The 26021-nt window shown below is 33.7% G+C and overlaps 1 protein-coding gene across 2 annotated transcripts in view; it reads left to right on the forward strand.

The window, feature by feature from the left end:
- LOC108911727 (collagen alpha-1(XV) chain-like) overlaps positions 1 to 26021 on the forward strand; it is a 233900-nt gene that overhangs the window by 72398 nt on the left and 135481 nt on the right. For both annotated transcript variants that reach the window (XM_018716726.1, XM_018716728.1), the window contains exon 2: positions 244 to 356. In XM_018716726.1, the coding sequence (XP_018572242.1) occupies positions 244 to 356 (113 nt within the window). The remainder of the gene's footprint in view (positions 1 to 243; positions 357 to 26021) is intronic.

Raw genomic sequence — 26021 nt, forward strand, 5'->3', positions numbered from 1 at the left:
TTCAATATTACTGGGAAAAATATGTCGAAAAACGGGTAATTTTTCATTCTTTTTGTATGTTTGTTGTTCCCCTGAATTTAGCAATGGTTTTTTGGAAATGGCAAACTCGGATTCTTATTCTACATAATATTTGGAAGTTTTCTGTACAACAAAATAGATGACTTGAAACCCTAAGCCTACTTTTACTGCTCTATCACCTGAACTAATAAGGAATTTCAACTCAACCGTACGTTTTTGTTACAGATTAGAAGCAGTACTTTTTATATTTTCACGAATATGGTCCGCTTGGGCGGCTCTAACAGAGGACGATGCGTTTGCTTTGCCACCTTCCTTCGCCCTAGGAGGCAATCCAGAAGGTAAAGTAACTCCAGTATTAATAATAATAACGACTGAATTGAAAACTTATCTGGATTTTTCGATTCTTTGAATTTATTAATATTTACCACAAACAAAGGTAAAGAAATACCAGCTGATTTTAATTTTCTACAATAAATTTGTTAATTAATATTTTCATATAACTTTGAAGATATTTATTAATATGCGAGTACAGACAATAACACTGAGAATAATACAGATATTATTCGTTGTTCCCTTAACCTACCTGTCAACTGAATTACATTTTTGTCAGATATAATCTAAGAATGCGAGCACAAGCACGAAATTAATTATGGCAAAATATTAAAACATCTTGAAATAATGAGAGAACATTTGAGCTAATTTATCATCTTTAAACTCGACTCCAGTCCGTAATTTTTTGTAATTATTAACGGCGTTTTAATGAAGAAAATAAGAAACCTAAATTCTCAAGAATGCAAAGATGTAATTTTCATAACTTCATTCGAGTTAATAACCTATTTAATATTCATCTCTCAAGATACACTTCAAGTTATTTATCTGGAACTCTACTTGTACATTTTGCAGCAGAAAATATAAAATATTTCATTTCATATATTCTATATTTAAGCTAAACTTATCCCGAGACATGTTAAAATTAAGACTTATTTTGCTCTACGTTTTATTTAGGTTTATTGTATAGAACCACCAAATATTTAAAAAACCGCATCTTCAGATAAAATGTACTGGCAGTATCGTAATTTGAGGTTACTAAAGGTGTAACCTAAAAATATACTTCTGTGCACATATACTTTTATGGCTTGGAGCAAAGATGTGAACTATACTTTTACCAACCCTAAACATAACTCGTCTAAAAATATTGCATTTAAGGCTTCGCTCGAGATTGTTTCGTGTGCAAGAGCTATTTATACAATTCGCCTAACTGGAATTATTGTGGTTTCACCAGATCGTCCAGTTCCTGGTGTCTATTTTTATTAGGCCAGTGTTTTATCGGGGTGGGATTTCCTTAATCATAATTAGTTACGTGTAATACAAAACGAAACTAACTCATATTCTCCAAAAAAGCTAATCACGTCTATAACTCTTTTAAGGATGTCTAATGGACTGTGATTAAATTTAATTGCCTAATTTTTGATATAATTTTCTTTCCTTCAAGTGTAAAAGTGTGTAACTGTAAACAGCTTCCACTACCTTGTATGTGCAGAATTAAATTTACTTTAAAATGATACTATTTAAAGCATCGCCCTTTTTAATTTAATATACTGAATTATGGTTTTTGATGAAGGTATAACGATAATAAAAATTAGGGTTCATTAATCAGACACCGTTTATTATTCAGTTCTTAAGTGCATAAAATCCACCGTACATTTTTCTGTACACTTGCTAGTTCTGTCTACTCGCATTGCTAGTGTCCTCTAACTAATAAAATTGTATTAAAAAAACTATATATAGAGCTTGGCTCAATACTTGCATCACCGCACTTATTCCTGGATCCAGTATCTATTGTAAACTTACTTGTATGAAGTTAGTAAACTAACTAGAACTAGCAAAGCAGAGTTAACCCAAACTTTCTTAACTTTGATTAGATTACTTAAATGTTGTCCGTGTTAAATGAGGTATGTTTTTTAAATCGTTTTAAGTCTAGGAAATAAACTAATAATGAATCAAACAGAGCCAAACAAAAATTAACACAGTTTTTTAGTTTTTTCCAAATAACTTTAAAACGCTTTGTCCGATCTAAATGAAATTTGGTATGCTAGTACTTGTACATTCTTGCCGTAGATAGACCAGAGCGGATCTGTCTTTACTGTAGCCGTCCTAATCAACCGATTTAAATTTTTCAAAAACCATTTGAAAGGTTGAGCGGTCTTTTTCAAAAAATTATTTTGCGAAAACTATGAAACCGATTTTAATGAAATTTGGTGTGTTGTTTTATTATACTCTAAAGCTATTTTTACCAAAATTAGAATGCCCTCGGAGCAATTAAAATATTTAAAAAAATTATCCAAAAAACTTGGTTATTTTGCCTTTTTTTTTCGTCAATTATTGCTATTTAGCAACGTCGGTAATGAATTTAAACAATTTTAACTTACAGTATATTGTGCAAAGTTCAATTCTAAAACTTTTTTCCTCTTCAGTATTCTTCCAAAATGCATAGGTTCCAAGGTATAGGTAAAAAACTCAGATACAATAGGTATTTCTTTAAATTCTTTAAACATTTTTGCCATTTTGAAAATTTAGGGATCTACACTTTTATTACGTGAATTGTACTGAAGATATTCAAGCAAAAATTATCTTTTCTCCTCTTACATTCAAGAAGGGATATTTCGACAGATCTTCCCTGTTCTATTGTGGAATATATCCTTTACTTTTGGAAGGTGGTGTAGATTTCGGTTAAAATGTATCCGCTATATGAAAATATAAATCACGTGCATTTGGAAATGCACACCTGTGCATTTTTAAACTAATATAAATGCAAATTTCATAATATCGTCGTCTCAAAACGCCACACATATAAAAATCCGAATCCGTAGAACCGAATGTAAAATTGTATTCAATTTTACCAGAGATCTTACCGAATTTCTTGCGCTCGTAATACTCGAATACCAAACGGTGGCATCTGTTAAATTCAATTATTTTGCTCCCCTTCTACCGCCTCTGATTGAGTTACACAAAACAAAGGAGTACAGTCCCATAAATAATTTCTTCCAGACAATTTAATAATTATTTTGAAAGTTCATTACCGCAAATAATTACTTCCACACAATGTAACAATTATTATGAAATCCTATTATCTCCAGTCAGGACCCCACCTCATTTTCTCCTTACGACGGCCGCTTATTGAATTTTTGTTTTATACAGGGCGATCTAAGTTTTACAGGTGAAATCTTAATATCGACAAAACGCTAAAAATAATGGCACATGAAGTATTTTCACGCGGCCAAACAAAAAACTGTTTTAGTCCAGTCACTGAAACATTTTGGCTGCCAATTTTTTTGGATGGAATGGATTGACGTGAAATTTGACCTGTAGTCAGGGAATAGCCCAAGAAACAAAAGTTACATAGTGCCGATTTGTGCTTTTACCCTAGGGGTGGATGCCACCCCTTCAGGAGGGTGGAAATTTTTTTTATTAAAAATAACCTCACGATTCGATAGAGCCGAATTCTAAGCAAAAAATGTTCTATAAGAATTTCTTGTATAGTCGATACTTTTTGAGTTATTTTCGCCTAAACATGTTCGTTTTTAGCCCAAAAAATGCATGTTTTTGAGCCATTTTTCGCGAATATCTCAAAAACTACAAGTTTTATCAAAAAAATGATCACAAGCAAAAATGAAGGTAATTAAATAGCAAAGAGATTGCTTTTTTATTTTTGTAGGTGGTATAGAACCCGAGTTATGACTCCCAGAAGTTGAAGTCAATTTCGAAGATAGCTATAATCGAAACGTAATGTGGCGGAAAAATTAAAGGTTTTTCGAGGAAAACTTATATAACACTTATTAAAGTTCTTGAAGCGACCTTTAAATTGAGTGGTGGTAAAAGTCGTTAGCATGAAAACTAATGAAGTTACGATCAAAAAAATGATTTGTCGATTTTTGGGAAAAAAAATCGGTATTAAAATTAATTACTTGACGGGAAAAAAATTAAACATATTCCTTCTGCAATTTACTTTATTTATGTAATAGCAGTAGATTCTGGGAATTTGAACGATTTTAGAAGCCTAAATTTAAAAAAATATTTCATTAACTCTTGAATAAAATTTTTCACTTTTTAAAAAAATCGCCTTTTTTCAAAATATTTCAAAAACTGACAGTTATAAAAAAAATGATATAATAAGAAATTGTAGGTTTTTTCTTACTGAACAATTTGCTTTTTTAATTTTTATAGGACAAAATTTGACTCGAGTTATGATCATTAGAAGCTCAAAACTAAGCTCCGAGACTGCCTTTCCTGAGCCCTTTTAGCTTACAAATCTAAAAAACGAAGAACTCAAAAAACTGCAAATCACAGAACTTAAAGTGCTTTAAATTCAATACAAAATGGTTTTTTGAGTAAATTTATAACTATAAAATTACAAAAGTTATGGTAAAAAAATTAATCGCATTTTTTCGGTAAAATATTTGAAGATGAATTGATTCTTTAAAATACGTAAATATGCGACTTTGGGGGGGTCAGATGAGGTTGTATGCAAATTTTCAGGAAAATCCATGCTATCCGAAAAAATTGGGAGCTTTTACCTTATTTTCACCTTCAGTAACTGGACTATTTTACACGTTTCTTAAGGTGTTATTGTTACTTTATAGACATAAGCAGAGTGTCCCACAAAGACCCGAACTTTTCACGATTGAGTCCTATCAAAAAAAGTTTCAGATAAAAATTGTAGGATATCAAACTAATATGCTATACCCGTGTTCCATAATAATGGGCAGTGATTCATATCCAGCACTTAGACGAGTAAGCGAGGCGAGGGGTGCAGAGGACAAGATTCCATAGGCGTACTACTTGAGAAGGGGCCAAAAAACAGAAAATTTAATTTGAAAAACCTTACGTCCGAATAAGAGGTCGGGAAATTTGTTAGTTCTTAAAAATACACGAAAATAAACACAGTTAAAGAATATTTACTTATTTCTATAAACGAACTACTAATTTATTCTCGGAAAAACTTAAGTAATATAACATTTGACTAGAAATTGCACCTTCACCTTTTGCAAACGTAGGTGGATATTTTTCTGGCACCCCTCGTAAAAGTAAAACACTTACGCAAAGCCACTAAGCATTTTTTATTGCTACCGTAATTGAACGGTGTACAGTATAAAAGAAAACCATAAAAATTTAATTCATTGCGAAAAAATTCCCCGAAAGCCCGCTTTAACAGAAAAGAGGAACAAAAGCGCGACGGTATATATAAAACACGTAAAATAATTCAGACTACAGTAGCCGGAGAGTGTTAATGCAATTGAGACCTAAAAAGCATATTTAAGGGGCGCCCCAGGAACGTCCGGGTTAAGAAATAAGTAGGGTCGTGAATACGGCGGTAAGATTATGGCATCGCGCTCTGAGGAGGAGCAGTTGCAGTCATCATGAATTGTATTAGCTCGCGAGAGGAACTGGGGGGTTAAGATAAACACGAATTACGCCGTGAGGATGGTGCTCTATTTGAAGGAGTTCTGTCGAAGTACGAACTAATCGCCCTATGCTCGTGTAAAAGCGTGTGGACGCGCTGTATGCAGAAGCTTAAGAATGTGATGAAACATGTGTAGCTTTGCGAGAGGGTGAACGTGAAAGTGAAAGGGAAAAGGTGACACAGGATCATATCGTTTCATGGTAGGGGTATAGGGTGTAGATGTAATTATTTTAGAAAAAGTTTCTGGTAATAGTGGTTTTGTTTTTAATTTTTAATGCGTTTTCAGTAACAGTTTTAATAATCGCCAACATTTTTTTTATTATAAGTTGTGAGTAACTCCGGCTGTATACAGGGCGATTTATACCAGAAGGCGGAGAGTGAAGAATCTGGTTCAGAATCCAATTTTAGACAAAAAAGTCCTGTCCTTCGTTTAACGTCGTTCAAGACCGACAGTTTTCAAGGACAAATTTTAAGGTACATTTTTCGTTATTACATCGCAACTTTGTATCTATAATAGTTTTTGAGTAATTTTGGAAAAACTGAAGAGTCAAAATTTCTTATATTTATTTATTTATTTATTTAAAATACACATCCAATAGGCGATGCCTAATAACAGGATATGTTAAGTCTAGTAATAAAATATAAAAAAAAAGATAAAAGAGAAAAATTAACTATGAAAAAACAGAGAAAAAAATAGTACAAACTTACAAATAACACAAATATAAAGAACAAGATAAAAAGGCAACAAGTTAATGCTCTGGCCTACACATTTTAATTTTTTTATATGGAAGGAGGCGGATTAATAATAGCTAAAAAGATGTGGTTTGAGTCAGGTTTAGAGGCAATTTTAAAAAAAATTATTTTTTTCAAAAACGGTAGTAGATATCGTGTTGATTTTTTTAATTTCGTGTTTGTGCGGTGCATTTTTCTTTATCAATTTATTTGTATCTGTCATAATTTTTGAGTTATTTTAGAAAAACTGAGAAATCTATTTTTTTTAAATTAAGGCACTATCCATAACTTTTCTGAAATCTTCAATAAATTCCAGAGGGGTCCAGGAATTAGTTTTTCGATATCAATAGTTAAAAAGATATGGATAGAGTTAGGTTAAGTTTAGAAAACAGATTTTAAAAAGGTGATTTTCTGGAAAGTGTAGATATCATATAGAGTTGATTTTTTAAATTCTACATTTCTGAGGTTAATTTTTTGTTATCAGATCGCAACTTTGTATCGGTTTGAGTAGTAGGGGAAGATCAGGAAATGAGGGGCAGTGGATATATATACAGGGTGATTCACATTTTATCCAAAAATATTTGGGAATAGATGGGACATGAGAAATGGAGTAAAATGTTTGTAAAATCCTTATAGTTTCCGAGAAAAAACTTATTGAATTTGTAGTACTTTCAACCATTACATAGCTGGACAAATGTAGTCTGTAGCGCCATTCGCAATACGCATGGAGAGCCACGTGGCTTCAGCGACAGGGAATACTGAAATCCGATTTTACAATCGTCGTTGCGATATTGTTTACAATAGTTTTTTAGTAGTTAGCACATTTGTAAGTTGTTTACGAGCGAATTTACAATAAAAACACTATACTGTAATACATAACACGGCCGTTTTTGAGCATGTTTGGAGAAATTTTTGACCGATTTCGCATAATTTTATCAGAAAATTAGAATATACGTTTTGTACTATTATCTACTTTTAAAATCCGACTGAAAAATTAAAATCGGACCACCTCCAACGCATCCAGAAGTTTTCCAAAACTTAAAGTACATATAATTCACTACTTTTGTGCACAGGGTCAGCTCTACAACTTAAAAAAATGGCGGAGTATTGAACTTTAAAAACTATTTTTCCGATTTTTCCGGGTTTTCGTCGTTTCTAATTATCCGATCGGATCGATCGATCTCTCATTTTATTTATATTTCAATTCTCTACAAATTTTCTCTTTATAGCATTCAGATTGTTTCGTTAGTTTAGGTTTTATAAGCAAAAAACTAAGAAAAAATGCGTTTTTATGCATAAAAAATTAATTAGGGGTAAATTGGAGTAGGAAACATATAATTAAGGGTAAATTGGAGTAGGAAACATATAGGCATCTGTCTAGAGACTGTCTTTCATATGATGGCACAGCCCTTTTGCTACTAGCATTTTTTGTCACGAAATCACTGATTTAATGCTCTATTGATTGGTCTATATCTAAAAAACGAAACCCGATATGTATTTAATTTTTTCCGATACTTAAATTTTGGCACTATCGTGTAGCGACAGCAACTACGTTCACATTTACATCAACGAACCGAGTCCGGTTCTGTCACGAGCCGCTCGCCCCCGAACTCTGATCATTAGATTAATCACTTACGCGTTGAATTCAAGGAGTTAGCCAGACTGAGCGTAATTTGTCAAATCTCACCGCGCGAGAGGTAATCAAGCCAATTATTTTCAATAGCCCACAAACTTACCCTGAGCCCGCATTGTCTGGATTAGGATTCATAATTAGCTAATTAGTTCCCGGGTCCTGATTAGAACCGGATTCGCTGGCGTGCCTCGGATAGCAGGCAGCCAATCTACACCGGCATACGTAGTTGGTATGCGGCGGGCTACCTTTTAATTCGGTTTAGAAGACACACGAGCAGCCAGAATTATGTATTCCTCGGACACGACGCGCCGCGACGGATAATCTGTTAACACAGATATACGTGTTTAAATATGTGGGCCTATTTTATAATTTTCGCTCGCGCACACCACGGGAACAATTTTTATGTTCCCAATTTTTAGGATTTGACTAAAGCATTCGATTCTGTCTCTCATAAAATCCTTACAAAGAAATTGCAATAAAGCTCTTATAGAACCCATTTGTCTCCCTCAATGTGAGAGTGCCACAGGGATCTCCACTTGGACCTGTACCGTTATTGATTTATGTTAACGATTTAGTCAGCTATACAGTGTTGTGTACTCCACGGAAGTTCATGACATCGACCAATTGCGACATCGTATTGCCGAAGCTTCTAATACGATTCAAGAGGACGTGGCAATGTTGCAACCCGTGCGAGCGAATTGGATACGTCGCGCTGAAGCTTGTGTGCAAGCAAATGGTGGGTACATCGAACATCTTCTATAAAGATTAGCAGTTTTGAAAATATTTGACGTAAGTTCACTCTGTATGTAAAAAATAATATAGGAATATTTGACCTGCCCTTATTGTTCTCGGGCTAAGCTGTGGGGGCCGATCCACTATCATCATATATTTCCTCTTATTTTTATATTTAATGTAGTTTTATATATTTTGTAGAATACAATTTTATTCGCAGGCATAATCAACACCAATAAACAAACAACAATTAGGACTACTCTTTTTTATTTATATATTTCCAGCATATTTAGTCGTCGATTAGCTGAGTAAACGGTATTTATCTTACGGATCTATCCAGATGGTGTGCATTTCACCAATTTATTTGTGTTGTTGCATTAGACTCATACTTTATTATAATTGTATACATGTTTACACAATTGTATATTGTCGATTATACTGTTTATTTTGAAACGAATCTCTGATGCGGGTTATATACAATCTAAAAATACCATTTTTATTTTTAAACAGCACCAACAAGTGCTTCCCTCTAACTGTACATGCATAAATTTTATCTTACGGCTATAAAATGTAAAATTAAATAATGGAAAAGAAAATGATGAATACAATGATTGTGCTATTGCATATATTACAAAATACAAATAAATTCAAAGAAACGATGTATTTTTTCATATTCAAACCGAAATATTATGAAAATATGGCAACAAAAAAAAATTCCAGTTAAGGAATGTTCCATAATCAAATTTTTTAACGTGATGGCTTAAAGACTGACATTTCTGCTGATTTATACAAACCACTGTTAGTGCGTGGACTTTTTTCCTTTCCTCTAATCACCGTCACATGTTCGCTTATAAAAAAACATACTTGGGTCCGCCCCTATGTTTATACCTGCCTACCAGAATCTTTCGGATAAAGTCCCTGCTACGCAACAAAAAAACCGTAACGAAATATTTTTCTTGCTGCCTTTTTTTCGCTTTTATCTCAAGGCAGGTCGTCGTCTGGGAGTCCTAAATTAAAGCAGAGGCGGATATATGTATGTGCTCCCTTTGATGCTTTTTTCTACACAATGCGTGTTTGTATAGGCTCGTCACACGATAAAGCCGACTCGAATACGATTTAATTTGCCACAAACACGGGTCTCCTTGAGGCCGAGACATTAATATACCGATCATACTGTTGACTCATTATGTTGCACCAGATTTCGATACCTCCAAAGTAATTAAAAAATCCCCTTGTTTGGGTGGGCGAGAATACTTGGAGGGTAATTTTTTATACAGGGTGGTCCATTTTTCATTTCTCACCACTGCATTGGCATCTTGGAAAACCGTAAGATATACAGGGTGGTTTAAACTAGAAAAAAAGTGTGCGCCTTTTCAGGATATATTAAAATAAGCCAAACAGATCAAAGATATCTGTTACTGTTCCTGAAATATTGTGAAAAACTGAAAATAGCGATTTTAGAAAATGCCATCTAGCGTCCTTATTTCACATCAGAAAGACTTGAAACTTGGTACTGGGGGATCAGAAGATACGAGAAATCCATTTTCGCCACTAGTTTCAGTTTTGCACATTCAATTGTTTTTTTTATGTGGATCTTAACAGTAACATACCATTACAAACACGTCTACATGTAACACTACTATTTTATTTGAAGAATAACCAATAAAATTAAAGAAACTTAATAATTTATTTAAAAAATTAATAAAATCTAGTTGTTCTTGACGTAAAACAAACAGTACCAAATTTCAGCTCTTTCTGTTGTGAAATAAGGACGCAAGATGGCATTTGCCAAAATCTATATTTGATATCTTTGACCTGTTTGGTTTATTTTAATGGCCCTGAAAAGGCGCAACTTTTGTATATCTTACGATTTCCCAGAAGCCAATGGAAAGCCATGAAAAAAGGACCACCCATACCTAATAATATATTAAGGAAATAGTGACTGAAACCGTTTATATCCTAGATTTGAATAAAAATTCAGTTTTTTTAATTTTAGGGAAAATAAAACATTTTTTCACACAATTTTTTCGAAATTTCGTACCTCCGATAACGACCCCAAGAACTGAAACATGATACTCAGGAACAAATTTAAATATACAGAAATTGAATCACCGCATCCTATTACTGCAATGAATCGATCCAGTAAACCGGAAAATCTCATTAAACAGGGCCCTGTCAAAGGGTAAGCGAGGCCAATAATCTCTCACGCTGGCGCAACAAATGTTCTTTCATCCAACAATCGCTTTTACCTTAAATTTAACCTTTTCGTGAAAAAAAATCACTAATTTCAGTGAATATCCACTTACTTCATTGATCAATGCTCGGACAATACTCGAGGAAAGCTAAACACATAAAAAAATGTTCCTAAGTTTCGGGTTCAATCTGGTTTACTTTATTTTCAAGGGTGGGTAAAGAAGTTGTTCCGAAATTTACTTTGCTTAACTTGGGCAATTACGATATCCCAAAGGGAAAGGATTTACTACAGGGTTTACTACTTTTAGATAAACTAACCACATGTGGAAAAAATAAAAGGCTTTGTCTGGAGATTCTCTCGTCCCTCTTGAACAAGAACTAGCTTTGGTATAATTTTTCACGATGCAGAGGCAACGGTTTGCCATTGTTTATTGTAAATAAATCGTTAATATTGACGACGCTTGGCAATTAATATCGTAATTTCCCTTTTTTATGAGGTTCATTTGAAGTAATCGTTTAACTTAGTTTATTAATATTTGCCGCGCCAGCTCCACCACCGTTCCGGGTTTTAATTAACCTCCACTTTATATGAGGAGATTTTGTTACAACTTAGTTTAATTGGGTACATTTACTTCCACGTGTCTACTTACTTCCCCAAAAATGAGATTACTTTAGAATAATTTAAACTTCATACGCGCGCCTGCTTCGTTTTTCAGAAACGGCCTTTCTGACTTTTTTTTGTCAACACAACAGTGAATTTCATACATTTCTAATCTTGTACATCGAATTATAGTAATAAATTTAGTTAATAATTTTGAACTAATTAAACACTAATACTTAAACATATATAAAACCAAAAAAATAACAAAAAAACTATCGTTTTGTTGTTATAAAGCCAAATACATTGATATACATCCATATGTTGCGTGTTTATGTCTGTAATTTCTAATTTATTAACAATAAATTGAAATTATAGTCACATTATTTCCGATAAGAACCAAATTGCTCGCACAAAGATAACATTTGCTTTAAAAATTGGTTAATTATGGGTTCTTTGATCACGTATTTGTTTCTGAGACATGATTAGAGCATATCTGAAATTGCTAATATAGGCCAGGAAAATAAGCTGGAAAATGACCATTTCACGACTTTTTGTTTCGGCAAACTGAATTTTTCACTATAGATGTATTATTAGATATTATGTACAATAACATATCAGTTTCCACAGTCATGGAAATGGGGGAAGATTGTTTACAGGGTGGTTAATTGTATAATTTTTACGTAAATTCACGTTATTCGCTTATAACTTTTTTCCGTTCATTTCCACGAGAAAACAGTAAGGTACTATTTTTCGTCTTCAAAAGACCTACAAAACTAGCCCTCGAGCGTCAAAAAATATTGATAACGTCAAAAGTTATAAACAGAAGAAGTTTATTTGTCTTTTGAATTAAACATTTATAAACTGCGTTATTATTACCAGAACGTTTTGGCATATCGCATCCTCCCATTCCTTATCACTGTCTAATAACTCACACGAAATCTGGAATCGGTAAGTTGAATAGTTTACAAGTTATGGCTTTATATAACAGCTATATTAACTGAATTATTCGTTCTCATAATAATTATGTTTCCAATTTCAATCTCGGTGAATAATCGGTCATGATCGTAAAATTTGTGTGTATCGACTATTACGTCTCTTCTAGTTGGATGAGGATAGTACAGTATAGACACATGTTTTGTGGGGTACATGATCGTACCGCGTTGTCTGAACTGGAAAGTTACGTAAGTTTTTTTGTATCTCTTAATTTATAACGAGAAACAACCCCCTTAATTGTTCCTGATTTATTTACACCCTACATTAGCTGCGTAATAAACATCTCTTTTAGTCGTACGAGGTACAATGAACACCGTTCACGGACGATATCCTAAATCAAATTTAACCCCATCACAAATGCAAATTGCCGCTGTTTTGTTAAACGATGGCGCCGAAAATAAGGGAACTACCCGGTATTGATGTCCATAATGAATAAATTATAGTCGGAAATCAAACAGCGTGTCACCCCCTATCGAAATGTGCGAGGACAATGTCGACGCAAGTCTGGGGAAGCCGGAATATTATTAGTGACATAGTCAATATAGAGACAAGCTGTAGAATTAAGCAAATCCAACAAGTGATAAGAAATTAGGTAGATTTTAAACGTCACTATTGAGTTATTGATTTATTAATCATGTTTAAAATGTCAATAGTAAGACTAACAATATAATTAAATCCTTCCTCTATGGTTTAGGGACTTTTAGTTGATAGTACCAATCGTGCACTGTTGGTTGCCTATGCTCTACGGTCACGCGATTTGTAATAACTTATGAGAGCTCTGCATTTATATTTCGTTTACAGGAACTTTTCTTATAATGAGGCATTCTGTAGTCAAAGCCCTGTTTCAGAAGCCTGACTTATTAACGTTAACCGAACAGTTTCGGCAATAATGAATTGTGGCCCCAAATTGTGACTGATTTATTAGCTGTGTAACCGTTACAAGCTCCCTAAAGTGGAAGAAGGAGTAGTGCTTGATTAGAAGGGAAATTTGCTGCACCAATCTACAGGGAATACAACATGGGGGTAATGAAATTATCCCAAGGCCTCTGAAAGTTTAATACGTGAACACGATCGTGTAATGGATATTCAGAGTGACTGCCACCAACGTCATATAAGTATTGATTAGACCCAGAAAAAAACAATGTAGTGTCTGCCAAACAATAATTTATTCTACAGTTACGGCACCATAAAAAATTGTGTCTATTGGCGCGACATAATAGATAAAGGTTGTACAAAAAGATAAACAAAAATGTAAAAATCGATAAACCAAATCGTCTGCAAAGTATTAAAATAACACCGAAAGAAGTCAAACGAATCTTTTGCGCTCAAACTGAACACCGGCCTCGAAAAAATATAACCCGAGTATAATTTCGTTTATTTCGATTTTCAAAAAAAAATGAACTCAATTATCATGTCGATACACTTTGACGATAATGATACTTCTGTCTCTATAAATGTCAATCATTACCTCGTATATTATTTATGAAGACAGATATCTAATTTCCGTACATTACCTTTTTGTATACGTATCACGATTAAACTCATAATTATTTACTTATAAGAATCGATAGAACAATAAAATATAATGATTCATTTATTGGAACCAATAATGACATTAACCATAGTCTACTGCCCAGAAAAAATGGATTTATGTTTTTGTCGACATGAAATATGGTATTAGTTTTTCATAAAACGTATGTCTCTTATGTATTTATAGGCTATTGATTATAGGATTTTAAAAGGAACATGACGCTCAAGATATTTTTTGTTACATGAATCGTTCAAATGGTCATTTTAGATGAAAAAACCGTGTGATATTAAATTAGAGGGTATTGGAGATATGGGTGAAAATGCACCCCTTTCAGTTTTTTAATTGTAGCTCGAAAACGAAGCAAAATTTCGCTATAGTTAATAGGAAAAATTTTGTAGAGAATTGAATTTCCCATCGAAATGGCTTATTTAAAAAAATTAAATTTAAATTTTATGCAAAAAAATCGTTAATAAACAATTTTAAAAAAAGGAAAAAATATTTAATTTTTTTTACTTTTTTGACTATGAAAATCTTTATTTATTTTTAACAAATAAAACTTTCGAAATAGTTTTTTATTAAATAAAGAACCAATTTGTTGTAAAAATAATCATTATTATATTAAAAATGACGAAAATCTAAAATATATTTAAGTTTGACCAAGTCAATATTAGTCCAAAACCCTTTGAAAATGCATCATTTTGTAGGGAATCTCATCTAGTTTTTTTGTACAGCAATTTTCTTTGCCTACTTCTACTAAAAAAAAAATTAGTTAAAAAAGTAAAAAAAAATTAAAAAATCTTTTTTGCTTTTTATAAAAACCGTTTATTAACGATTTTTTGCATAAATTTTTTTTTTTAAATTTTTATTTCGATGGGAAATTAAATTCTCTACCAAATTTTTCCTATAAAAAAAAAATGACAAAAAAGTAAAAAAATCAAAAAACTTATTTTTTGCTATTTTAAAAATCGTTTATTAACGATTTTTCGCATAAAATTTTCCTTTTAAATAAGCCATTTCGATAGGAAATTCTATTCTTTAAATAATTTTTCCCATGAACTATACCGAAATTTTTCTTCGTTTTCGTGCTATATTTAAAAAACTGCAAAAGTGCATTTTCACCCCTATCTTGAATTTCAACCATCTAATTTAATAGCAGTTCGCGATTTATTTCATCTAAAATTACCCTTTGAACGATTCATACAATAAAATTGCTTGAACGTCATCATAGTTCCTTTTAACCCTGTTTTAGCTGGATATAATCAACAGCCTATTATATCGAGGCAGGAAATAAATCAAGCTCAAACATCGATATATTGCAAATTTCAATACTTGTTCCTTTGCAAATACTCAATGACACATTACCGCTCATCAAAACTGACTTATGATTAATGATTTAATAAAAGAATAAGAAAAACAAAGATACGTTTTCCCATGCGTGACTTCAAATCGATGAAAGATGTATTATTAACTTTAAATCAATCATCAAATTGATTTATAATATCATGTATTTCCGGTATCGAAATTATAGAGTATAACAGCTAGAAAACAGGCTTGGCTCCTTTCTATTGTGCCATTATCGAGTCGATTGTTTACATTAACAGTAGATGGATGACTGGCGCTTAGATTTACTGCTATTTTATGGTTCGTCGCTTATTAGATTTTGTTGGCAGTTAATCTACGCTATTTGTTGATTAACATTCAATTAGGTTTATTTCTTTCGATTTAAGTGCACTGTCTTAGTTTCTTTCACAAACTTCAATAGAGTATGAAATTAGTTAATAATTGTTAGTTAACTTTGACTGAAAATTTGAACAACAATACTAAGACGTTGTCGGTTATACCCATTTCGGGAGTATCCAGAAAGGCGGTGCCTTTAAGAATCGTGCTTTAACAGTTTCTCTCTTGAATTAAATAAGAAATTTACAAATGACGGCAGCCGTTCCCAATTTTTAACAGCGGCTTCCTTTCAAGTAGAACCGCTCCATAAAATCGCTTCCAATCAGTACTCTCCGAACGAATTAGCTGATGTGCATTTAGTTTACTGCAAATGCAGTTGCAATTTCCTGGCATCGGCAAGGAGGCGTACAGGAAAATATCACAATCGCCCAGCTCGTAGGTTTCGTTTAATCGGACAAATTATCCTGCGGTCTCAGGGTTCTAACTCAAGTCGTTTGGAGGCGACGGCTGTTCCGACATTCCTTTTTTTTTGCTTTGGGAATTCTGCTACAAGGAGAAGGTTGATTAATTAAAATTATGTTTTCTCTAACGGCTTACGCAGTGGGTTTTGGACTTCCGCCATAATATTAGCACCTCATTTTCCCTGGTATAATTTTTTATAAAGAGATTTATCTAATTAAAGAAGTGGAATATTTCGACAGATTTGCCCTAGTCTAACCGCACCAACGCCATCTAATAGTTACTAGAGCCAGTTCTTTTGTAAATCAGTGACATCAATATAGAGAGGAATCTGCGGAAAGCCCTTGAAAATGTATGTGGAAGAAATGCTAGATTATTCTAAGAATATTTTGTCATACATATACACTTAATCTACAAGAACTGTTGAAAGTGACCTCTAGCTAGGTTGCGAGGATTCAATCCTCCCCTCATTGAGTGCCGAACTCTTTCAAAAACACTAGGGTCGTTCCTTATTGAGTTACACCCAACAATTATCCGATTTCTTAAATCTTCCAAATTTTCTACTGAATTGGTATAAACTAACGATTTTAGATAGCCTTATAGGAAATAATCCAGGGGGTTTAAGTCCGGGGATCGAGCAGGCCATAAGTGAGGTCCACCTCGACCAATCCAGCGATCTCCGTAAAAAACGAGCAACCACTAAAATCCGCTAGTGCTGGCTCATGTGTAAACCACATTGCATTTCTTATTGCCACTGGTACTCCTCCAGAAACTGAGGTAGCGTTGTATGTGGTATGGGTATAACAAACAGTCCCAATACTTAACATTCAAAGTATTTGTAGTTTTTCGAGTAGAATAGTATCATATTCAGCGCATTCTCTTCCACTTCTACCATTCCTAGTGTTATTGGCCTTCCTGGCCACATTTTAGGTTAGATATAACACCAAACAGTACTACAACAGTCACACATTTTCCAACCTAATTCCCACAAAATAAAGCCCAAATTCGGGAATGCAGAGAGCACACGGACAAATATAGAAACCTAATTACATCTATGTACACACGGGCCGACTGAGCGGGAGAGATACCCGAAAGCACATCAAATATTAAAATAATAATAACGGCGGGCTGTTTGCTATTTACAAGAGTATACATAAACCTACGTCAATATCGTTATTTTTTACGCCGCCTTTCGGGGCCGAGTCATCGTTGCCCGGCCCAGGGGAAATCCGCGCTTTATGAATTTACTTAAGATTGCAAAGTTCGAGTCGAGCCGGGCAGGTTTATTCTCGGTTGTGTTTCCGCAACGGGGTTGTTTGGAATATGCCCTGTCCCCGTTTAGTATTGCCGCTGCACACGAATCTCGGAATTACATACGGTCATAGCGATTCCCGCGAAAGCTCGCCACCGTTTGCACAACTGAATATTTTAAAGTCTGATTTAATTAAGGTTGGGGGTTTGTTTGGCGGGCAGTAATTCGTAGTGAGCGTTTGCTTTCCTCGACAAAAATTAAAGAAATAAACATTAACAAACATATACTACGCTTACAAGTAATTATTATTCTATTCCATAACGGCACCAAGAGTAGGTTAGCTATACAAGTTAGAAAAAGCTCTCCTTGGACAAGCTCGAGGTATTGGGCGTTTGACAAAACGACCTTCTCAAAAAATTACTCAGCTATTGTGGAGAAAGAAGTTTCTCCTACTATCTGTAGATGGATCAGTGTGGGGAATTGTTGCAAGGGGATGCCTGCAGAGAGTGTTTTATCACCACTGCTATCGAACCTGGTTCTAGACAGTCTCCTATGCTACGTCAACTGGGAAATCGGCATCTATCGCTTATGCAGATGACCCCACTATGCTGATTAGTGGAAGGGATCCTTTGCCAAGGAATGCAAACAACCCTAAGAACTGTTGAAAAGTGGCGTGAGGACCATGCTCTGTCAGTCAACCCCAGGAGACGGAGATGATTCTCTTCACCAGGAAGAGGAAACTAGGGCCGATAAAAGCACCTACTCTCCTAAACACCACGCTAAGCTTTGCGTCGGATGTGAAATACCTGGGAGTCACAGTCGAAGCAAAGCTAAGGCTATTGAAAAAGGTTAAGAAATACGACGGAACTTGAAAAAAATAACAACTTATAAATGCCTCTAAAATATGTTGGGTCGACATATCTCTATCATGTATTCTCGATCGCACTTAATGACGTCAAGAATTAGCGTGGCAGAAAATACCCGAATAAATAATTTCTTTCGCGCCCCAAAACTTAAAATTTCGTTATTAATTAACAATATCTAAGATATTTATAATATTTATAACAGATTATAGATAAATTAATTCTAGACATTAAAAAAAAATATATGTTGTCCATTATATTAAATTATTCTCATAATTTCGATTAAGGCATTTGTTCGTATACCAGAAAATCTTCCTCCTAATTAAGCTACTTCCTGGTTGTTTTTCAGAGACCGGGGCTTATCTGCGACGCTCGCAGAGCCGTGATTTAACATAAGCAAGTAATTTAGCCAGCGCCGGTCTTTCGGGAACTGGAACATATGAACATGTACTTGTTATCGCTTTCCTCGAGATTGGCAAAGCAGCTGCGCCGCGGCGTGAAAAACGGCAGTCATAAGCCGTCTCTTTATCTGCACTGGAAGGGGGAAGGGGGGCGACACACAAGAAGGAGCGTTCGCGTCTCTGTTCGCCATAAAAATTATATTTCACAGAGGGAGAGCGGGGTGTTCACTTTAATTTTAACAACCACTTCGGCCATACAGGGTGTTCATTTAAGTGCGTCGACAAAGTTTAAGGAACGATTACGCAAGTCCAAACTCAAGAGAGCCAGATATCATTTCCGAAGGAATTCGGAACACGATTCTGTAGTAAAAATTGATGAGTTCATAATAAATTTCGGAAAAATGTGAAATTTTTGGGTAAAACTAGTCCAAACATAGGTTAAAACTAATTTTTTCCGAAATTGTGTCCAAATATATCATTTTGAGGCGCTAAACACGATGTCATTAGAGCTTTTTTACATACCTGAAAATTAAAAAAGTAATTACTACTAATTTATTAATATCACCTTTAATATGTTCACATGTCGTCAACAAAGAAATATTATATTAAAGAATCAGTGTAATCAGTGTCGTATACAGTAATTTTGCTTTACCATTAAATTTGTTAATTATAATCAAATTTCAATTGTTTTCAAAATATCTAATATACCAAATCCTACATATATAGGTTTATTAAATGTAATGTTTAATCGTTTCATTTCAATTATAACCATATCTTTATCAAAAATTGTACAACTGAGAAAATTTGGCTTTAAAATATAATGGTTTGCATCTTATCTACCTGATCATCTAGTGACTACCTTTACGTCTTTATGTTTTCTAATGTTTTCCATGGTTTTTCCAAAATCAGCATTTTTCATCAATTTATAGAAATTTTGACCCACATTTGGGACAGTTTTCACCTAAATAGTGAATTTTCTGATAAATATAGAGGTCATGGGTACATTTTTATACTACCAAAATTATATATTTGGACAAAATTTAGGAAAAAATCGGTTTTGACCCTTATTTGAACTAGTTTGAATCACTTTTTATTTGTTTTAAGCCGACAAGATTTACGTGGGTATACATGTCGATATACACAAACCCTTTTTGTGCACATAAACATTAAACAACCTCCTTTCACTTGGGTTTTCAAAATTGCCACTAATAATGTCACTCAGCTATGTCGCAACACAGCAAAAGGAATCACGGCGCACATAATATGAGTGTATCATGCGAAACAATCCTAAACGTTTAATAAACCTTATTACTCCTGGGAGCACTAAATACATTTATCAGACACAATGCAATTTGTGCTTGATCGTGTTTGCCGGAACAGTCGGAATAGTACAAGACTACATCGCAATTCCGGTAGAAAATAAACCAGGACCTATGGCAAAATATGCCGCATTACTCATAACTGATGGGATGCTAACAATTACATGTGCATAACAAACGTATTAATACTATTCCAACGCTTACTACCATCCTCACGTAGTTATTAAAAAAATATTGTGTTTTTGGTCAATAAACGATTCTCCCAAATATTATCCAAATCGTCTATGTTATACAGGGTATCTTATAATTAATAGCGCACATCGTGTACTTACAGCAGTTTCCATTTGCCCTATTATGATACATCCTGTATAAAAAGTGGAAGTAAAAAAAAGAAAAATTATAGAGGTAAGATTGAAGTTAGGAAAGAACATTGTGGCATAAAAACTACCGAGCTATACCCTCATCCAAAGCATAGTCAGTCGTCCAATTAAAAGAAAAACAGTTATTGTCTATAGGTCGCTATCAAGATGGGGCTTTCTAAAAGTCCCCGTTCACATTGGCGAACTTCTTTTATTTCCGGCCCTCCTTCCTTTGGGATATTTTACCGCGACATATCCAACACCGTCTTGTGTAAGGGATATAAAATAAATAAAGAACAAGTCTGGCTATAAAACTCAATTAACTCTGAGAACACAAGAAAGTCCTGTTTTTGGTCTAACCCCGGCTGAGATTATATTCCTTAGACGCCGCTAATACTTGTCATTGTTAGCTTTTTTCAGAAGGAGACACACGGGTATTTTGTCCTTTATGTGTACCTTACACATATAGGGTTCAGTGATGTAATTTAAGTGGAGAAGTTTTCTTTGACGTCAGTGTAATTCTTCTTGCGAAGAGGATCTATCACAAAAACCATATATTAATTATCATTCCTAGAGTGGATTAATCCGCCATGTAAGCAAACATTTTGGTGTAACCCTATATATTAATACAATGAAAAAATCTGGAATAGATACTGCTTTGTTATTGTTCCTTTGAGGCTTTCAAGAAAATATTATTAAAGTAGCAAAACGTACAAAAAGAACGAAAAAATCCTAATGAGAAGATTATTATGTCCAAACACTGTGGAATCTTGAAATTATTGGCCTCGATATAAAAGAAGCCAAGTTAAAGAAGTATATTCCTTTCACCTGAAAGTAAAGCCAGTTACAACCGTGGAATGTTACTATACATTTATATTTTACGTACTCTGTTTCAATTAAATCTCAACCATGAACCACTTTTTTAAACTTGGAGTTATTTTCTTAAGACAAGGGTAAGTGATCGATTGCAATTCCATGACAGACGTATCTGATATAATTTAATTAAACCTAACTTCAACGACAAGCTTTGGTTTGATTGAAGCCCTTAAGAAGTATTTCACGATAACTAACCCGTATTTAATTTTAATTAATCTGCATTAATATAGACGTCCTTGTGACGAGTAATAATTTGGAATGCTGCTGCTTTTTTAAAACAACTTTTGTTTGAACATTTTTTTCGTATCTCCAATAATAACATGTCGTGCTAATGAACCGAAAGTGTGTATATTGGCGGTAATTGGTCCCTAGTATCAAAACAAAACTTGTTCGTTAAGCAGCTAACACCTATAATCTGTTTAATAGGGGCTTACGTATACGTATTCCTTAACTTTGCACCAATAATCCAGGGGTTTACAGCCACGAACTACTTGATGAATATCGTAGCTTACTAAAGATACTTGCCGCTTTTTAGAGGTGTAACCGACTCGCCTACGTAATTAATTATTCAATTTTGATTAATCTCTTAAGGCATTTCGGGGGAGGTGCTTAAGTAGGGCGAAATACTCGGAGGGGCCTTAATTTGGATTTTAAAGGGAACGAAATGATTTTGGTTTAACGACTATATCGATCGGAAAATGGCATTTCAGTTACAAAAGCGACTACTGAAGTAAGTACATTTTTGGGGTATACCGACATTGTTAGCAGTTTTCCAACGTTTTTAATGGTTGGCTTTCCAAACATTAGTACAACCACCTCAAAAACTTGCCAAAACGTTTAATGTCATATTCTCCGTTTACAACGAAATAATTAACAATGGCAGAAATATTGCAGTTAATTTACCATTATTTGCCCGTATTTCGCGGAGACCGAATTAATTTAAAAGTAATGAAATAAATCCGTACGACATTGAAAAACAGGGTACAATAACAAAAGTGTAACGCACCTGGAATAAATTAAAATATTTTAAAATGTAATTTTCCCGAACCTGTTTTACTGCTCGGCAAATCCACGCGAATAACGAAAACATACATTTTTTTATTTGATGTAGTTAATTATTTTAATTATATATGTATAACGAGCTTTAGAACGTGCCTTAACTTCCGTAACAAATTGCGACACTAATTACTGCCGTTGTAAAAATGTGTGTGTTTTTACGTGTGCGCATATTTCACTACCAGATTCTGGAGAGAAACAGTAATTTTAAGAACAGATTTCGAAACACCGCTTCGCCTATCGGAGTACTAATTATTTCACTCTTGATACTCTGGAATTTTTAACCGTTCCACTAAGATTTAGCGATAGTACCAATCGTGCAATGTTGGTTGTCTAAGCTCGACAGTCGCGTGGTTTGTGATCATTTACGAAAGCTGGCAATCCCCTTTTTTCTTAGCAGATATAAAATGTGACTAAATAAGACAAATGCGATATGTTTCACAACTATGTATGTAAATAATGTATAGTAAATATACAATATGCGTCAGAAAGTCCTTCAATTTATAAACGTAGTACTTCCATTAATAACGATTCATGTGTACCACTCCAAAATCAGGCTTGTCCCGAGAGTAGTAATTTGGAGAAAATTGAAAGACGAATCCGAAAATATCATGGTTGTTACCGTAAAGCAGTGGCGTACTATTTTATTTAGAAAAATATGCCACCGATACCCTGCATGTCCCTCCGCCACTGGAGCATGTAAATTTTAGGAAAAGCTCTCATATTTTGGACAATGTTTACATAAATACATGTGCCCAATTTCAAATTATTTCAGGAGCTATTTAAAAATATTAAAAATATTTTTTGAAATTCAACACCCTGTATCTTTTTCTAGATAAAAACTTTATAGGAAAGACTCCCCGTAAAATTCACCAAAAAATACGAGGTTTCATTTTTGGTCATCATTTGTGAATCACCCTGTATAACTGTATGCTACAATAATTATATATGCTTCCAGAAACTTATTATTCGCAATGATTAAAAAACTGTTTGCAACAGTACAAAACTGTTTGTATATATGTATACTTGAACCCAAAATGTTTTTCAAGCAATTTCAGTCAACAGCCTTTGGCAAATCGTCCTTTATTGAAAAATAACGTAATAAAACTGGAGATTATACCTTCTTGTAAAACTGTAAGAAGTTTGAGATTGATCGATGTAGTCGGTGGACACTTATTTGAAACTGATACGTTTTAAAATGATGTATGAGCTGAGTCGCTATCTAGAGCGGTACTTATTAAAAAATTGTTGTTTATAACTGTTTAGTATTGTCAGATACAGCAGTGTCGACAGACGTTCGTTAACACTTTATTATACAGGGTGTGGCTTGTAATCTATAAAAATTAAACTACAGCTTCCTGATGATATTTGTAACAGAAAAGTCTTATACGAAAAAGTTCCATCTTCGCGTTTTTTTTTTGTAAATTAAAGTTTACTTATTCGACAAAAGTGAAGGTCGACCCTTTGTTATTTATTAAAAACTTTGAAAATGTTTTTATGCGACCCGATTGAATTGATTATCCACTTAATTATTAAATATTAAGCATCATCCATAGACCCATCAGTGTTAAAAAGGGAAAGATTCCAGACAAAAGTTTATTTTATAATTCCACGATAGTGGTGACTTTCCTGCTTATGTATGTGTAACAGATGAGGCGACATTTACCCGTGATGAAGTGAATTTCCATAATTTGCAAATATGGCCGATGAAAATCCTCACGCGATTAGGGAGACTCATTTTCAACCTCGGTTCTTGGTAAATGTTTGAGCTGGCATAATAGGCGATGTACTTTTGGGTTCCTGTTTTTTAGAAGGACGACTAAATGGACCAACATATGCTGACTTTTTGGAGAACCGGTTGTTTTGTTTTATCGTGAAGATGGGGCTCCTCCACACAGTACTCGAGAAGTAACGACATTTTTGAATGAAATGTTTTCTCAACGATGGATTGGGCGCTTTGGTCCTGTGCCGTGGCCACCTCGATCACCCGATCTAACTCCAATGGACTCTTATTTCTTTTCTTCTTAGTTTACACTTTTGCATTGAAAAATTCCCCAAAAATTAGGAAGTATCTTTCTTCCAGAGAAAATATTTTGATCCATAATTGAACTTTAATTTACGAAAAAAAAAACGCAAAAATAGAACTGTTTCGTATAAGACTTTTCTATTACAAATATCGTTAGGAGGTTGTAGTTTATTTTTTATAGATTATACACGCCACACTCTGTATGCATTAAAATAAATTATATGTTGTGTAATTTTAATATAAAACCAAACACAGAATTTTTTAATTAATTTGTTCGTTTGTTTTGAAGTTTGTTTCATATTTACTTTGTGGGTTTAAATCTTTATGAAAATTTCTAATTATATTAATGCAGAGGACCTAATTTATAATCCTATGAAAAAATTTCAACATAATGAAAATTTAGGTACGTAGTTTTTATTTTTAAAATATATAAAATAGGTTTTAATTTTCCTTAATATTTTTTTTGGATTTTAATTGATATTTATGGAGAAGGCGAGTAAAGATTACTAAATTTTTCATTACAGGTCTTGAATTTTTTCCTTAATAATTATATATTTTAGCAATTTAGTCCCTAATATTATACAATTTAAGCATTTAATATATTTTCTTCCTCGCAGTACAGTTGAAAATAAATCGGAGATTCCTCACATCTATTAAGCAATAATTTAATGAAAAACGTCTCGACACCCACTTACATTTCAATTTAATTCGTCCCCTTTGTAGCAGAATGTAATAAAAAGTTAAATTAAAATCATGTTACTTATCTTTTACTTGTAACATTAACCCTCCATCAAAATACAGGGTTAATCTTAAACTGAGTGCATGTAATTAATATTTTTCTGTGAAAACATAGGAATCAAACATCAAAACTATGGATTATCTTCATAAAAATGTTTATAGTCCTTCTATGCACAGGATTATTCGAATAACATTACCTTTCCATTTAGGAAAACATGGCAAAAAGTCGTAGTTTGTTTTATTGCAGAACATGAGTTAGCTTTACCGAATCTGAATGTTTATTAATAAGGGGAAATTTACGAAGATTTACTAGATTTGTTTGAACCTCTGAAAAGCTCCACGATTTAAACACAGTTTGATACAAAGCGATATTAGTCTGCGAATTATTTTGTGTATACAAGAATCTGTGCTGAAAAAAAAAATAAAACAACAAATTTCGTTTGAACAGTTGTTTTGAACAGCTTTCATCTATTAAAAGGTCTTTTACCAATATGATTGTTACATCTGTACGGTAGCACCCCCGATGGCAAAATAAATAACCAATCGCCGATTCCTCTCCAGCCAAACCGTGTTCGAGACGTTGATGTGCATTTTGCGCCCAAGTCGGCAAGGAAGCAGAAAAAAGGCGGCGTTTTAACGCTGTTAGGAATAACAAACGGTAATACGATTTATTTCGGCCAGCCACTAAGCTGCAAAGGAAAACGGATTGAGGAAAGAAACACTGGACATTTTATTATATTGTCGGATATCTTCGCCGTTATGACCTATCGGAAGACATCGGTAAACCAACTGACTGGATGGGGATGGGGGGAATTGGAAGAAATAGATTTATTTTTGCTGACGAGGGACAGTCGAGCAGCTAGCATTTATTAGTACGTCTTTCAATTTAATCTGACTGTGTTATTAAAGTATACAGTCTCACATAGCAAGCTAGAAAGTTTATGTAAATATTTTTGCACTTTAAAACATAACTTCTACGCCTATGACATTTTTGAAAGTATCTATAGATATCTGTTAAAAAAAATAGCAGTCTTGTTACGACTTACGAGTAAATTTACTTGCCTTTTACAATATCTGGCTTTATACTGTACTTCTTCAGTA

Source organism: Anoplophora glabripennis, unplaced genomic scaffold (genome assembly GCF_000390285.2).
Source record: "Anoplophora glabripennis isolate ALB-LARVAE unplaced genomic scaffold, Agla_2.0 scaffold149, whole genome shotgun sequence".
Taxonomy (NCBI): Eukaryota; Metazoa; Arthropoda; class Insecta; order Coleoptera; family Cerambycidae; genus Anoplophora; species Anoplophora glabripennis.